The 16,214-nt window shown below is 36.0% G+C and overlaps 1 protein-coding gene across 1 annotated transcript in view; it reads left to right on the forward strand.

The window, feature by feature from the left end:
- LOC150086798 (uncharacterized) overlaps positions 1–16,214 on the forward strand; it is a 56,027-nt gene that overhangs the window by 32,383 nt on the left and 7,430 nt on the right. Inside the window, exons 5-6 of the mRNA XM_090372271.1 lie at positions 4,247–4,355; positions 10,774–10,900. Of these exons, the coding sequence (XP_090228397.1) occupies positions 4,247–4,355; positions 10,774–10,900 (236 nt within the window). The remainder of the gene's footprint in view (positions 1–4,246; positions 4,356–10,773; positions 10,901–16,214) is intronic.

Below are 16,214 nucleotides of genomic sequence, written 5' to 3' on the forward strand. Positions count from 1 at the left end.
TTCACATGACCAGAAAGATGGAACCATGCCTCATCACTCATGAAATAAGGCAGTGGGTCGATACAATGCAACACCATATGCAGTCTTGTTAAGGAGCCACTCACAATAATTCAGACATTTTGCTGTGTGAGGTGTCAGTAATTCTTGGACACACGTCACTCGATATGGTTTCAATTTCAGGTAATGAAGTACACAAAAACAAGTAGTTGGTTTCACTCCAGTTTGTTGCAACAATTTCCTGATAGAATTTCCAGCGCTAGCTAAAATTCTCTTTTGAATGTTCAACACTGCCTCTGGAGTCCTAACAGAGTAGACGATTTCTTGGTGCAGTTACAACGGAACCTGTTGTCTGCCATTTTGCAAGTAAACACTAACTAGTACTCTTAGCTGGGATGGTAGCAACAGGAAATTTCTCAGAAAACAGTTCCTGAGTTTCCTTAAAAGAGGCCGACCGGGCTAGCCGAGTGGGTAAAGTACCTGCCCGGCAACCCAAAGGTCGCGGGTTCGATTCCCGCCTCGGGCTTGGATCAAAGTACTGCAAAAACCTTGGGAGGTGCAATATGGCCACAGAAGCTGATGCGCCAACAACTACCAAATCAATCAATCAATCCTTAAAAGAGCCAGTACGTACATAGGCTTCCACTATACAAATCCTTTCTTGCACTGAATATGGCATTCTTGATGATACTCTCACACACCTATCACTTATGAGTGTCAAATGCCGACTGTATGTTGAGTAACATAAACTGAAATGATTTGGCTAAAATTCATTCTTTGAACAACTTTGTGCTGGAGTTCAAAAATGAATATCACACCAGTATGAGGCGGGCCAGTTTTACATGGAACACCCTGTATAATAGTACTGCAGAAAAGGTTAGCTTGGTAAGGGTTAATTATGAGAACTCACTAGTTAAGAGATAGGGACAAGGAAGGTTTTCATATATGTATATACAAAGAAGAAAAGATTGAATGTAAGCATAATGGCTTTGGGAAACTCTTCAATAACCTAGCTGATGTTGTGGATGAAATGAGCAGATACATCACATTGATATTTATAGTCATTGATATAAGACCCTCTGTGGCAAGGAGATACTGTGAAAATGAAGTTTGGTAGCTTGAAATTACAGAGGGTTGTTTATTAGAAAAACCTTTGAGCCTAGAGGCAAGTGAGGCTCCTGGCATTGATGGCATACATCCAGTAATTTTGAGAGAGGCTGCAAGAAAAGCTATTGAATCACTGAGATTAATTGTGAAGACATTATTGGGCTCAAGAGATTCCTTTGGACTGGAGCAGTGCCAACCTTTCAGTTCTAAGAGCAAAGTGTGTAACTACCACTTGGCCAGTATTACCACATTTTGTGCAATCATGGTGGCAGTGCTCAAGAGTTTAAATAGAAATGGAATTCTAAAGGAAACATATCACAGTTTTGTAAAAGGAAAATCATGTTTAATCAACTAGGTAAGCTATTTATCAGCCAGATGTAGGAAATAATTTTTACATTGTTTATTTGGATTTTAGCAATGCATTCTCCTCGGTTCTGCATAGGAGGTTGCGGTATAAGCTGGGACATGTTGGGACCACAGGAAAGATTCTTAGATGCAGGTTGGCTGAAGGACAGGAGGTAAGGGTTGTGATTAATGGTTACTCCTCAGATTGAGCTAATGTAAGAAGTGGGTTCCTCAAGGATTAGTACTGGAAACAGTTGTTGTTTCAGATTTTCTTCCATGACATTGAAAGGATATGAGGCATGATTTCAAAATTTTCTAATGATGTCAAGATTGGGAGAGTAGTTAATGATCAGTATTAAGCATTGCTTCTTCAACTTAGGCTTCAGGGATGGTCAGATAAGTGGTAGCTATGTTTTTATGTAACAAAATGCAAAGTGTTATATTGGGATTGCCATTCCTGAAGTGTAACTTATACATTTGGTGGAGTTGAATTAAATTATAGGAAGAAAAGCAAGTAATATAGTTGGAGAAGGACATTAACGTGGTGGTTTCCGTGAATATTAAGATAGTTTATTTAGCTAATAACTAAATCCTTATATGTTAAGGTAACATTTCAGAAACTTTGCTGGAACCCATCCTCGAACCATACAGAAAGAAAAAAGAATAAATGAAATTACTATTACGTTAATATTAATGTAACATATACAAAACAATATTCTTTAATTTCAGTATCATTAATTTTATGTGCCCAGCTCACACAGTTTCTTTTTGCAATGAAGATTTTTTTGTCTGTAAATATCAATGCAGAGTACCCATTCAAATCATCCACATTAGTTGGTTTATTTAAGACTTTTCTGCACTCATTATGCAAAGGTCCATGATTCATTCTTTTCTTCATATTTGTATATGTGAAAAACTCTTTTTCCATCTTCTTTGCTCCCTGAATCAGTGATTTGTCATAATTGAGCTTTTTTCAAACTGTTTTGTTATTTGGTTTTTAGGAGCATTAGCAACTAAGGCTATATTGCTCCGGGATATGCGGTGGTCATTCCCTGACCTTTCCGCATCCTCCATATTTGGTGGGAACGGGCTCGAACCCCAGTCTAATCAAGAAGCATGTGCTATGCACTGCTGCTCCTTCCCACCTGGCTATGGAGGCACCTTTTTTTCAAACTAACCTTTTATATGGTACTGTTACAAATCGGTACCTGCTATGGTACTATAATTTGTAACCCAGTAGGTACAGGTCAGGATTCTCAGAACATGATATCTATTCAGTGTCTACTACTTTGTTGCTAGCTACATATGTAAAATTGTATGTTTCCCAGCATGCAATATTTGAAATAAAATTTTTTAAAAAATTCTAAGAACAGAAGTAACTAATAGTACTAAGTAATATAACTAATAGTAGTAAATAATATATATGATTTTTTTAATAATATTTATATACATAAAAAGCAGAAATGTATGCACATGTACATGACTGATAGATTGATGTTTATATTTTCTGTCTAAAACGTTTTGTAATTTTCAGTATTATTAATTACATTTATTTTTTTTTTTTTTGAAAATGCAACAACACACTTTTTAAATGTTTTATCTTTTTATTAAAAATTAATAAGTTATATAAATAAGTATTGCAATCCATTAAGAAAAGATGAAATATTGGTATTATGAAAGTAGCATTCCAAAAAACCTAAAAAATTTTCCATAAATTAAAAATAAAAGTTGGTCACTTGTCAAAATGACCCTCAAGAATATGTGCATGTTTGAATCTTTGTACACTTAATGGTCTTTTAAACTAGAAAATGGAATTGACTGTTTAATAGATTCATATTTATATTGTATGTATAAAACGTTTTTTCTGTTTTTGTTTTCAGCAGAATTATTTTTTTATTTTTTTTAAAATAAAAGGTGTAAAACACATAGCATGTTTTAAAACTTAAAAAGTTACATACAGTAAGTATTGTAATCCATTAAGAAAATAGAAAGACTGGCATTGTTCAAGTAGAATTCAAAAACACCCAAAATTTTCCTGAAGTCAGTACAGGTAACCATTTTCTTTTGGAAAATTTTTCAGAAGAAAATGGTTACCTGTACTGACTTCAGATTTTATTGTAGACATATTTCAAATAATCTGTACAAAACTGCATTTAAAACAATATAACACTAATTGGGGAATAGTAGCAACTTTGAAATACATCACATTTCAAATAATCTGATATTGAACATATGAGGATATACTGTACTTTTACAGTAAAAGTTCATATCACAACCTCTTGATTTTCCTTTGGAGTAGATTTAGCATCATATGCAAAGTATGTATCCCTTGATCTGATTTAATTGACTTGATGTGGTTCTTGGTGATATTTACATTTTTCTGACAATCATCTGTGGACTTTGTGTGATTGATTAGATAGTGGTCATCTATTCTCTAGGTGTAGCTGTTTCCTTTAATAGCACAATAGATATTTTTCTAATTCCTAATGGCTAGAGCAATTTGTAAATTTTGGATGGACACCGTTCTGTATTGTGCAGTGTTATTTGATTTTCAGCCATGTTATCTGTACAAAGAAAGCAACATACTACTACTACTAATTATATTGCATTGCACAAAGAATATTAAAAGGGCTGGCCTTGAGAGTTTAATTTTATTTAGGTATTTCATTCATTGCTCCAACTTTGCTTAACAGTATTGTATATATTCTCCTTTTTGTTCACTTTCTTTAAATGAAAGTTTAAATGTGAAAATATGATGTGCTTTCTTTACTGGCTTGTAATGAATTATTTCTTTCAGATGCATATGAATATTCTAAAGGGCAGGATGTATATCGCATCGGTCTTATTGCAGCAACATGCATAATTGTTATTATTGTAGCCTTATCTTTGTGGGTAACTCTGAGGAGGTAAGTTTCTTGTTTCCCCCTTCCTTTTTTTCTTTTTCTTTTAATAAAGGTTATTATTCTGTTTAGTCACTTACTGAATACAGGAAAATCCCATTATAGTTGCAGTTAAATTCTTTGAAAAAAAAAGTATATAGGGTGATTCACTACCAGTGCGACAAACTTGCAAGAGGTGTAGGGGGCACAAAGACGAATCGGAATCACATAGCATTGCAGGGTCCTAAATGCCTTCATCATGCGGTAGAGGACATTGAACGGGAGGTCGCGTGAACAGCGATCCCGCTGGAAGTCAGCATTTGCGAACCGGTTCCCGAGGCAGTATTCAAATGGACGAGTATTCAAACATTGAACTGGCCGACATGCACCTCGCGTATGGAGCTGCGGACTGTAACAGGCGCGTCACTCTGCGCATGTACCAGGAACGTTTCCCGCACAGGCGTGCTCCTCATCATACAGTTTTCACACGTGTGCACAGAAGGTTACTTGAGACTGGTTGTTTCACGAGAGGTACCATGAATCTAGAGCGAACAACGAGGATGCCAGACAATGAGGAGAATGTCCTACGTCTTGCAGAAGGTAATCCGAGTATGAGTACTCGAACGATAGGAGGCGAACGATTTGAGTATTTCCCAATCCACTGTATGGAGGATACTGTCAACAAACCAAATGAGTTCATACCATCTGCAACGCGTCCAATCATTAGAGCCTGCAGATTATCCACCCTGGAGGACTTTTGCTACTTGGTTTCTTCAACAGAAACGGTTTGCAAATGCTGACTTCCAGCGGGATCGCTGTTCATGGAACCTCCCGTTCAATGTCCCCTACCATATGACGAAGGCATTTCGGACCCTGCAATGCTATGTGATTCCGATTCGTCTTTGTGCCCCCTACACCTCCTGCAAGTTTGTCGCGCTGGTAGTGAATCTCCCTGTATAATAAAAATATTCACAAGTACCAGAACTTGGCTTATTAATAGCACTTTGTAAGTCACATTTGAACAAAATGAATTATTTAATTAGGAATACAGCCACTCCCCAATTATGTAAGGGTTGCGTTCCGCGGAACTCTACGTAAGTCAGAATTTCCCTAAATGCTTATGCAGCACTCGCAAATTTCATCGAAGCAAAAAAAAATGTTCGACGAACATGTAAATAGAATTATTTATGCAATTTTTTTATCTCATGCGCAGGAAAAATTACAAAAGTGTACAAAATTACAAAAATTTCAATATTATAAAATTACATACAAAAAGAGAGAGGAGACAGGCATAACATCAGCAAGTTTTATCTTTTGAACATCGTTGCCAGAATTAATTCTCCAGCTGATAAGCACGCCGCTGCTGAAGGTGAGGGCTATGGATATTTAGAAGGGGTTTTTTCCAACCCATCACAAAATTTCTCTGCAGCTGCAGTATCGGCATTGGCGACTTCACCGCATACTTTAATGTTTTGGAAACCAGCGCGATGCTTGAACCTATAAAACCCCCCATTGCTTGCCATAAACTTGGCTTGAGGTTCGCCGTACTTATCCTTAATATCTTCATAAATAATTCTTGTTTTTGCTTGAATGACCATTGGATTCAGGGGCACTTGCTTCTGAATCTGATTTTCCATCCATATTATTAATAGCTTTTCCATCTTCGATATAGCACCTGAATGCTGTTTTGTGATCACTGTTGATTCTTTAACATGTTCTTTTATACGTGCACTGTCCCTTAAAATAGTATTCACTGTTGAAGCAGCAAGACATAATTCTGTGTAATAGATGACAAACTTTGTCCTGCTTCGTACTTCTTAATTAATCATCTTCATTTCTAAATCAATAATGTTTCATTTCCTAGCACAGTCAGCACTTGCACTTTCCATTGGTTCCTTTCCCTTCACCATTGTAATAAGTAAATAGGAATGAAGAGAAGATTCTGAAAATTTATTTATGTTTTTTATACGATTGAAGATTTCAGTGAGGGGAACTCATTTCACCATAATAACATAAAAACCCACAGAATTCCAGTCATCAGTATTATTTCAAATGCAATAAGATCGAGTTTACTGCCCGTTTATAATATATTACACTAACAGAAAAGCCCAGTAAACCAGAAAGTGCAAATTGTTTTTATTGTTTTATGGTAGTGACCTCCAAAAATGTGTTTTAGAAAAATATCACAAAGTCGTTCAAAATTGGTTCTTATAACAGAACATATGATAATGATGAAAGTGTAGTGCAATTTTCATTATAAAAATTACCTTTTAGAGAGATAAATAGTTTATTATATAGCAAAAATTTCAACTTCCAAGGTCTTGGAATGAATTACCAAAAAAAAAAACAATGTGTTATTGGGTTCACATTATGATGTTTTTTATTTTTTTATTATTATTTTATTTTTTTGGCTGATGCTACATAAGCTCATAAGCTTTCTTTCTTGCATCACATGCTTCTGTTACTATTACTATTATTCCTGTGGGATGCAAAATACGTTTCCACGATTTTTTAAGTTTACACCCACTGGAAAAAAAATTACATAAAGTCAAATTTCTGTAAGTCGAGTATTACGTAAGCTGGGGAGTGGCAGTACAGTAAATTCAGGCCCTCAATAATTTGGACTACCTGCCTTTATGCATGTTTTTTATTTATGCGGAACTAACATTTTACCTAAATGAGAATTTAATGATACATTTCCAAACTGTAAAAGAAGTAAAATCATTCAAATGGAATAATTTTACTTCTTTTACGAAAGTAAATAAAAACATTAAGGCATCGACCTGTTAGATTGTGCATCTGCACAGCCTTCTGCTGAAATTTTATCAAGCAGTGATGGCAATATCTGTGCCTTTTCTTAACCTATAGACCAGGAAGTCATACTAACCCTGTCTTATGGAAAGAGTTTTTTGACAATCCGACAGTGGGTGGGCTCGAGGAGAAAAGACAGTGGCTACTATTAAAAATTATAACAAAAAGTGCTATTTGCAATTGTGCTGCAAGTTGGAATGAAGTAGAGCTGTATACGATCGTAGATGCATTGAAAAAGCTATTTAATGTTGACTATGTTCGTGCTGATTAAGATGGAATGAGAGATGGGATCATAATATTACTAAAGGTAATTTGGTTGGCATAAGAACATGGCTAAGAATAATGAAGATGAGGCTAGATATTGTATGGGGACAGAAAAAGAAATAGCAACAGCATTTCGAGAAGAAAAACCTGTAGGCGAAGAAAGTAAAGAAAAAAAATTAAATGAAGGCAACAGCTGCCTTACTACTCATTAAATTTACTAATTCTGGCAAGGAATTTGAAACATATTTTTAGCTCCAAGCAAAATGAAGAATCCCTCCCAAGTATCATTCCATTGCAGTTACCTCAACTCTTTCCAAACTGGAGAAATGTACTGACCACTAACCCTCTTGCACTCTCTTGAAACCTTCCATCTGTTCAATGATATCCACTGTATCTGATGCTATATTACTTATGTGTTATGTGGCTTATGTTACACATCTTATTTTTTTTGTAAAATACTAAGAGGAGTTTACCTCAATATAGTATGTAGAACACTTCCGAATGATACTCTCCAGAAATTAAAACAAAAAAATCGAAAACTTACATTAGAGTTAAAAATAAATAATTAAAAACCAATTTAACACAATTCAAATCAATTTAATGCATTTAAAAATTAAAAAGAATCTAATGAAAATATTAGATTCTCTTTCATTTTTAATTGCATTAAATTGATTTTTAATTGTGTTTAATTGATTTGAATTGTGTTAAATTGGTTTTTAATTATTTATTTTTTACTCTAATGTAAGTTTTCAATTTTTTTGTTTTAATTTCTGGAGAGTATCATTCGGAAGTGTTCTACATACTATATTGAGGTAAACACCTCTTATTATTTTACAAATATTACAAATTATATTACAAATATCAAGGTAGAATGTATTGAGTATTACAGCTCTGATTCATACTATCTAGTTACACATCTTTGCACAAACTCTGTAGGAAAAGTTTGAAACTTTCCTACAGAGTTTGTGCGAAGATGAGTAAGTACAAAGTTTGAAGAAGCAACAGCTCAAATAGTTTTTGAACTTCTAAGGATTTTGGGATCTTCTTTTGCATAAAGGCCTCCTTAGAAAGCATTTATGTGATACCTTTGCTTCCATTTTAATAATAGCTTAACAGCAACCATGAGCAATAGTGAAATTGTTTCTTGCACTGTTTCTATTGGGACATGCAGGAACCTAGAAAGCAAGGTGTCAGGGATTGCAAGGGCTGTGTTAGGTTTATGAAGAATAAAAAACGGTATGCATATACTTTTACACTAATGCAAGGAGTACAGTAAATAAATTTGAAGATTTTAAAGTATTAATCATGTCATCAAATGTAGACATTGTGGCAATAGCAGAAACATGCTACTATTCAGACATAGGAATTGAGTTTGAATTGAATTTGAGTGTGGTGGTGAGTACAGTGTTTATGGACAGAAGATGGGTGGGGGAGGGGGAAGAGTTATGCCATTGGTTAAGAAGCACACAGACTCTAAGGTGCACTCAGTTGACAAGCTGCCAGGATAATGTTTAATCAGTTTGAAGTGATGTAGGTGCCGGAAACACAAATGAGAGTTGGAGTATGTTATGTGCCAAATGACTGTGAAGAAAACAGAACAGCTACATAGATAAATAGAGTGGGCCAATAAATTAGAATGTCATATAGGGAATTTTAACTTTCTAGATATTGACTGCAACATGTGAGTTGGTCACTCACATAGTGCCGACCGGGCTAGCCGAGTGGGTAAAGTACCTGCCTGACAATCCAAAGGTCGCGGGTTCAAATCCCGCCTCGGGCTTGGATTAAAGTACTGCAAAAACCTTGGGAGGTGCATTATGGCCACAGATGCCGATGTGCCAACAACTACCAAGAAAAAAAAAAAAAAAACAACACTACCATAGTAGTAAAACTTTTTTTCAACCGTCATTCTGTATAGAGTATGAAAGTGTTTTAGGTTCTTATACCTTTTAAGTTTGATTATCATAAAAGAATAGATAAAAGACTATAAACACATATACATGATTAGTGTTGTTTTCCTAGTGTTCTGTGCATTTTCTTTAAGGTTAAAAACCTGGAAAACAGGATTTGAATCCCATCTGCTTAATTCCTTCTCTCTCTTTAATCCCTCTTTAATTATGGACTTTTTAATAAGCTTTTTATTATGGGATTTTTTATTGTCCAATGTTTCTACCTAAACCGTAAAATAGCTTATTTTTGTAACCCCTCATGCTCCTGCTAAAGGGTTAAAATAGTAACAAAATGTAAAATTTTTGGCTAAGGTAAAGAAAGCCAAGATGAGAACCATGGCAAACTACGTGAAACTTAATGGACAAACTGGTTTACTGCTACTGCAGTTTCTCCCTGCATTCTCGGAAAACAGACAGTGTGTGTGTGTTATTGATGATAGCAGCAGTAGAAGTCGAGAATGATATATTGATTGACATGTAGGTGTGAGACGGTGTAATAATTAATTTTTTCTCATTATTAAAAGCAGATTATTGGAGTTCATGAGTTTTTTCGCTATTAAAAAAAGAAAACCATATTATTGATTTCTTTGTATGTTTTTAAGGTTAGGTTTCCTTTTTAACTTAACCTTTAAGGGTAGGTTAAGAAAAAAAGGAAATGGTTTACCGGTTTTGGCTGGTCTTCAGAACTGGGTGCACACTCCAGACTCTGCATTTTTTTAATTGTGTAGGTTTTTTAATAGATTTTCATTTTTGATTAATGAAAAAAGGTTAGGTTATGTTATGCTGGAGTGTGGACCCTGTTCCAAGTTTTACCAGGTTTCTTTATTTTCCGTTCTATTTCCTAACCTGACCTTAAATGTTATGTTATGAAATAATAGGTAAGGGCCGACCGGGCTAGCCAGGTGGGTAAAGTGCCTGCCTGGCAACCCAAAGGTCGTGGGTTCGAATCCCACCTCGGGCTTGGATCAAAGTACTGCAAAAACCTTGGGAGGTGCACTATGGCCACAGAAGCCGATGCGCCAACAACTACCAAAAAAAAAAAAAAAATAGGTAAGGTCTCCTTACCTAACTTTAAAGGTTAGGAAATAATAGGAAAAGAAAGAAAGAAAGATTCTGTATATATATATATGTGTATCGTAACATCAATAAATCACTTAACACTATGCTGTTATGTTCTGTTGTGTTCAAGCACCAATCAGTACATCATCTGTCGTGCCTACGCATCAATCAATATATCATTCTCGGCGTCTACTGCCGCTACCGATAACTGTTTCTGTTTACTGTGAATGCAGGAAGAAACTTCAGTAGCAGCAAACCAGTTTGTCCGGTAAGTTTCCTGTAGTTTGCTGTGTTTCTCACATTGGCTTTCTCTACCTTCAAATTTTTTTGTAATATAGTAAAAACGACTTATTTAAATATAGATCTTGTCAGGTGAATTCAAATAGTCAGGCTCAAAGGGGTAATGGAAATGAAATAAGAATTTCAGGAGAAATCAATCCAGCAGATAAACCTCCTTCTTATAATGATTTACTTCAAATTGAACAACAGGTAAGGAAATTACTATTACAGTTATTTAGTCTGAATTCTAATATTCCCAAAGTTTGTGTTTATGAACCAGCAAACAAGCTAATTTTAATTAGCTTGTACAGCAAACTCTGTAAGTATGGCGCTTTCAGTGATTGAAAGATGCTGGATTTTAAAATTTTCCTGATTTTAGAGAGGTTTACTGAGTGGCTGTGTAGATTTATAGGAACACATTTCAATGAATATTAAGCACAAACAGTTGGACTTATTTATATCTGTAAATATTTATAATGACTATCATGTCCTTTCATCTGTTTTTTGCAGAAAGGATGGGGAGAAGAGTTGTGATCTTGGTTTAGAAGCACATAGAATCTAAGGCATTGGGGCTGTTTAAGTCCTGCATTACCTGTACAGGATTTAAACTAGATGGGTAATGCAATAGTCTTAATTCCCACAGTAGAACAGGCTTGCCTTTGTAATGAGTTGTCCTAGTGTTGCACTAATTTCAGATAGTTTTAGCTATATCACAACTTTTAAAATTCTGATTTCATATACTGCATGATAGCTCACATCAAACAGCTTCTTTACAACCGCTTTATCTGAGTCTTGTCATTAGACATCATCTGACGAGGGACCAGTTAGTCTTGAAACAGGCTATCATAGCAGTTTCATTTTTTAACAAATGGCCAATTACCCTATGAGCAAATCTATCTGTTTGAAAATAGCGCAATACCAAAAAACTCTGCAAAAGCAAGTGCTATGGAAATTAAAACAATTGCATTATCCAATGCAGTTATCAATGCTGGCCAAAAACACATATGAAAGGATAAGATAGTCATGCAAGCATCTTATAAAATAATCATCTAGTTTATTTTAAAATTTTGTCCCTTTTGTGAGTTCCCTCCCACATGTTCCAGTCATAAGGGGCAGCTTGAATTGCATGACATTAATGCTTGCTCATCTATCCAGCTCCACATAGAGGCTCTTGTGATACTCTTCACACTCTTTTGGTCTGTAGCATAATCCCCACTCTCACTTTACCTTTGCATCCAATTCTTCACATCACACAGATTGTGTTTCATTCCTTTTCCCTACTTAGGAAGCTTTGCCATGCTCATGCTGCTTTTGATTAAGAATCATGACCTTTTCACCTGCTCCATCTTATTCCTTCTACCTTGTTCTAACTTTCCTAAAGACATACTTATTGTGAAATTCATCATCCTGTATGGGTGATGTTGTTAGCCCTGTTATATTAGCATTAGTTGTCCTAACCAGAAGCTCAAATGTACTCATTTTATTGATGATCTGACTAGATGCAGTCAAGACTAATAACATTGACTCTGATACAGGAAGATCATCTGGAAGTTTTTGAAGTTTTTGACCCTTGAAGTTTTTAAGTTTGTTTCCCTAGGATTAACTTCCCGTTTGTTTGAAGAAAAACTATCGGTGATCTGATTGAGGTGTATAAGGCCTTGAATGGGTTGAGCACGCTGAATTCTGATGGATCCTTCCACTTGTTCAGATTACGAACCTAAGGGGGCATAAATTCAAATTAAGAAAAGACAGATATAGAATAGATATGCGGAAATTTGCCTTTAGCCAGCGGGTGGTTAATTGCCTGAACAAACTTCCATCTGTCGTTGTGGAAGTTGATAGGTTAAATACATTTAAGGAGGAACTGGACAGGCATTTGGAGGGAATGGTGTGATTTTTTTTTTTTTTTTTTTTTTTGGCTGATGCTGCATAAGCTCATACACTTGCTTTCTTGCATCACATGCCACTACTACTACTACTACCCTGGGAACACCTAACCAATATCAGCCTATGCAGCCACAATATTTGTGGCAGAATAATAAATACAATAACAAGAACTTGAAATTTTAGTGAACATACTTAGAAATGAAATTAATATGCTTCCCCTTTTCAGATTTTCCAAGTCCTGACAATATTCCAAATTCTAATATAAAATTTGCTAGTATATACATCATTGATGAGGATGTCTTAAAGGTTCAGGGAAACTGCTAGTTAGGGGGAAAGTGTAATATATACCCACATTTATCCGATGATATGTTGGTATATATTACCCACATATCATCGGATAAGTAATGCTTGTACACATCTCAATTCTTGTTTGTTGCTGCAACAGCTGATCTTGGCAAGATATTTTGAGGGTGGCAATGTTTCAAATGAGTGAGAAGATAAAGCTATAGAAACAAGCCTGAATAACTTCAAAAGGTGTGTTAGGGTAGTGAACTATAGGAGACTACTTAGCCTTCTATCTACAAGAATGTCAGGAATGTTGTCAATAAAATGGGCGAATTCGAACTCCTGACTAGGACAACTAATACTGACATAATGGGACTAACAGAAATATGATACCACCTGGAAATTGGGGATGATGAGTTCCATTGTGGCATGTATAATGTATTTAGGAAAGACAGAAGGGGGGGATCATGCTTATTATCACAAAATCAGCCTGAGTACAAAAACAATTTTTGCTGAGTCAGAGGTTACATCTGCCAGCATAGAATTTGTGTGTTAGTTTGAAGCAAAGGTATAATGAGAGTGGGAATAATCTACAGTCCAGAAGATTGTGAAGAGTATAATGAGTCTCCACATGTAGATGGAATGGACAAGCAAGTTTGAATGTCTATTATTGGTGTCTTCAATCTGCCCATAATTAATTGGAATTAGTATTAGTAATGGCCATATGGTGCAAGGAAACCTAAAGCTTATGCTCACCAGCCAAAAAAAAAAAATTAATAAATAAAAATTTTTAAAATAATAATAAAATAAAATAAATAATAAGAGAAAAGAAAATAGAAAACCTATGCATTTCTCTCCTCCCGTAGGTAACTATACAGCTGATCTTTGAATTTCCCCCAAACTGTCAGCCTCTACCACCCATGTAGGTAACTTATTCTAGTAATTTATAACTCTCTAGCTAAAATAAAACTTCCTACAATCCAGTCTAAACATCTCTCCCTGTTACTTGAATTTATGGCCCCTAGTTCTAGAATCATTTATAACCATGAAAATTTCATCCTCATTCATTTTATTATTGCCTCTCAGAGCCTTACACACCTCAATCAAGTCTCCTCTAAGGTGCCAAGCTGGGCAACCCACATATTCATAGTCTTTCCTCGTACAGACGTCCTTTTCTGATCTCACCAGGTGAGTTACTTGTCTCTGGACCCTTTCAAGAAGCTTGATGTCTTTTTTTAGGTGCAGTCTCCACACTTGAACACATTATTCCAAGTGTGTTCTAACAATAGCCTTATATAATGGGATTATGACATCCTTATGTCTACTAGCTAATGTTCCATAAATCATCAATAGGACACCACGGGCCTTCCTTGCAACATGTCTGCAATGCTCTGAGACTTCATATCTGACCGTATCATAACTCTCAAGTGCCTTTCTTCCACTACTGACTTTAGTTAAACTCCACCAAGTATATAAATTATTTTGGGGTTACCATTCCCCAGGTGTAAGACCTTGCACTTTGCGGGATTAAAACTTAGCTGCCACTTTTCTGACCATCCCTGCAGTCTATCTAGGTCACTCTGAAAAAGCTCTGCTTGGTAGTAATCATTAACTACTCTACCAATCTTTACATCATCTGCAAATTTAGACGTCATGCCCTTCGTCGATGTCACTTAAGAAAATCAAAAACAACAGTACTGGAACAGTGGTTCCAGTACTGTTTCTTGGGGAACATCACTTCTTACCTTAACCCAATCTCAGGAATCACCATTTATCACAACCCTCTGCATCCTGCCCTGAAGCCATCCTGCTATCCATCTAAGGATTTTTCCCGTGATTCCAACCTGTTCCAGCTTATAAAGTAACCGCTCATGTGGGACTAAGTCAAATGCTTTGCTGAAATCCAAATAAACAGTGTCAAAATTATTCCCTAAATGCAGCTCATGAGTGACCCTTTCAAAATAGCTAACCAAATTTGTTAAACATAACTTTCCCTTTACAAAACCATGCTGCATATCCTCAGAATTCTATTTCTATCCAAATGATCCTGAATTCTACTCTTGATCATTGCCTCCATGATTTTCCCTATTACTGAAGTTAGACTGACTGGTCAGTAATTTCTCACTACACTCTTTAAAACTACCCTTATGTATTGGAGATACATTGGCACTCTTCCAATCCAATGGAATCTCTCCTGGGCTCAGTGATGCACTCATGGAACTCTGTGATCACTTCCTGCTACTGGTTCCTGTACTGTTAGCCCTATTATGTCATCTGATTCGTGGGTAATGATCAGGTCTAGAATATTCTTTTCCCTAGTACTTTCCCTGACATGCTGATACAAATAACAATCATCTAGTTGATTTAAATGTTTTGTCCCCCATGTAGAGTTTCCTTCCCATTTGCGGGCACCTCCATAGCCAGGTAGGCAGGAGCGGCAGTGCATAGCACACGCTTCTTGATTAGGAATGACCACCGCATATCCCCGGAGCAATATGGCCTTAGTTGCTAATGCTCCTAAAAAAAAAAAAAAAAAAAAAAAAACAATCCTTCCCATTTGCTCCAATCAGTTAGTGGCAAATTAAAATCACCCATAATAAGACATTCACGCTTACTTGCCCATTCCATTTTCTTATAGAGGCTCTCATCGTAATTTGCACAATCACTTGGCCTGTAGATTACTCCCACTTTCATTATACCTTTGCTTCCAACTATCTCACACCATACAGATTCTATACTATCATGTAAAATGTCTGAATCTGGGAAAGTTGGCATTGTACTCAGGCTGCTTTTGATAAGAAGCATGACCCCACCACCCCTTCTATCTGCCCTATCCTTCCTAAATACATTGTACATAGTGTACTGAAACTCATCATTCCCTATTTCTGGGTGACACCATGTTTCCGTAAGCCCTATTATGTCAACGTTACTTGTCGTAATCAGAAGTTCGAATTCACTCATTTTATTGACAACACTTCTGTCATTACTGTATTAACAATTAAAACTTGGTGTTCTTGAATAGTTAACTCCCCTGACACACCCCTTGAAATTATTTAAACTTGCTTCCCTATCATTGGTTACCTGCTCATTTGAAACATTTCTGCCCTCAGAACACCTTGCTAATATGATCTCTTTCGGTAACAAACAAGAACTCTTCAGGTATGTTACTTTGACCAATATTATCAGATAAATGCATATTTATATTGCCCTTGTCCACCTCCCCCAACGAGCATTTTCCCTGAACCTTTAAAGTATCCTCACTAATACTGGCAAAAACCCTGGCACCAACTTTGTTTAAATGTATCCTGTCTCTACAAAACAGATTCCTTCTACCTATGAGTACAGGCCAAAC

This window comes from Mastigoproctus giganteus, chromosome 4 (assembly GCF_048544385.1).
Source record: "Mastigoproctus giganteus isolate SK-2022 chromosome 4, ASM4854438v1, whole genome shotgun sequence".
Lineage (NCBI taxonomy): Eukaryota > Metazoa > Arthropoda > Arachnida > Uropygi > Thelyphonidae > Mastigoproctus > Mastigoproctus giganteus.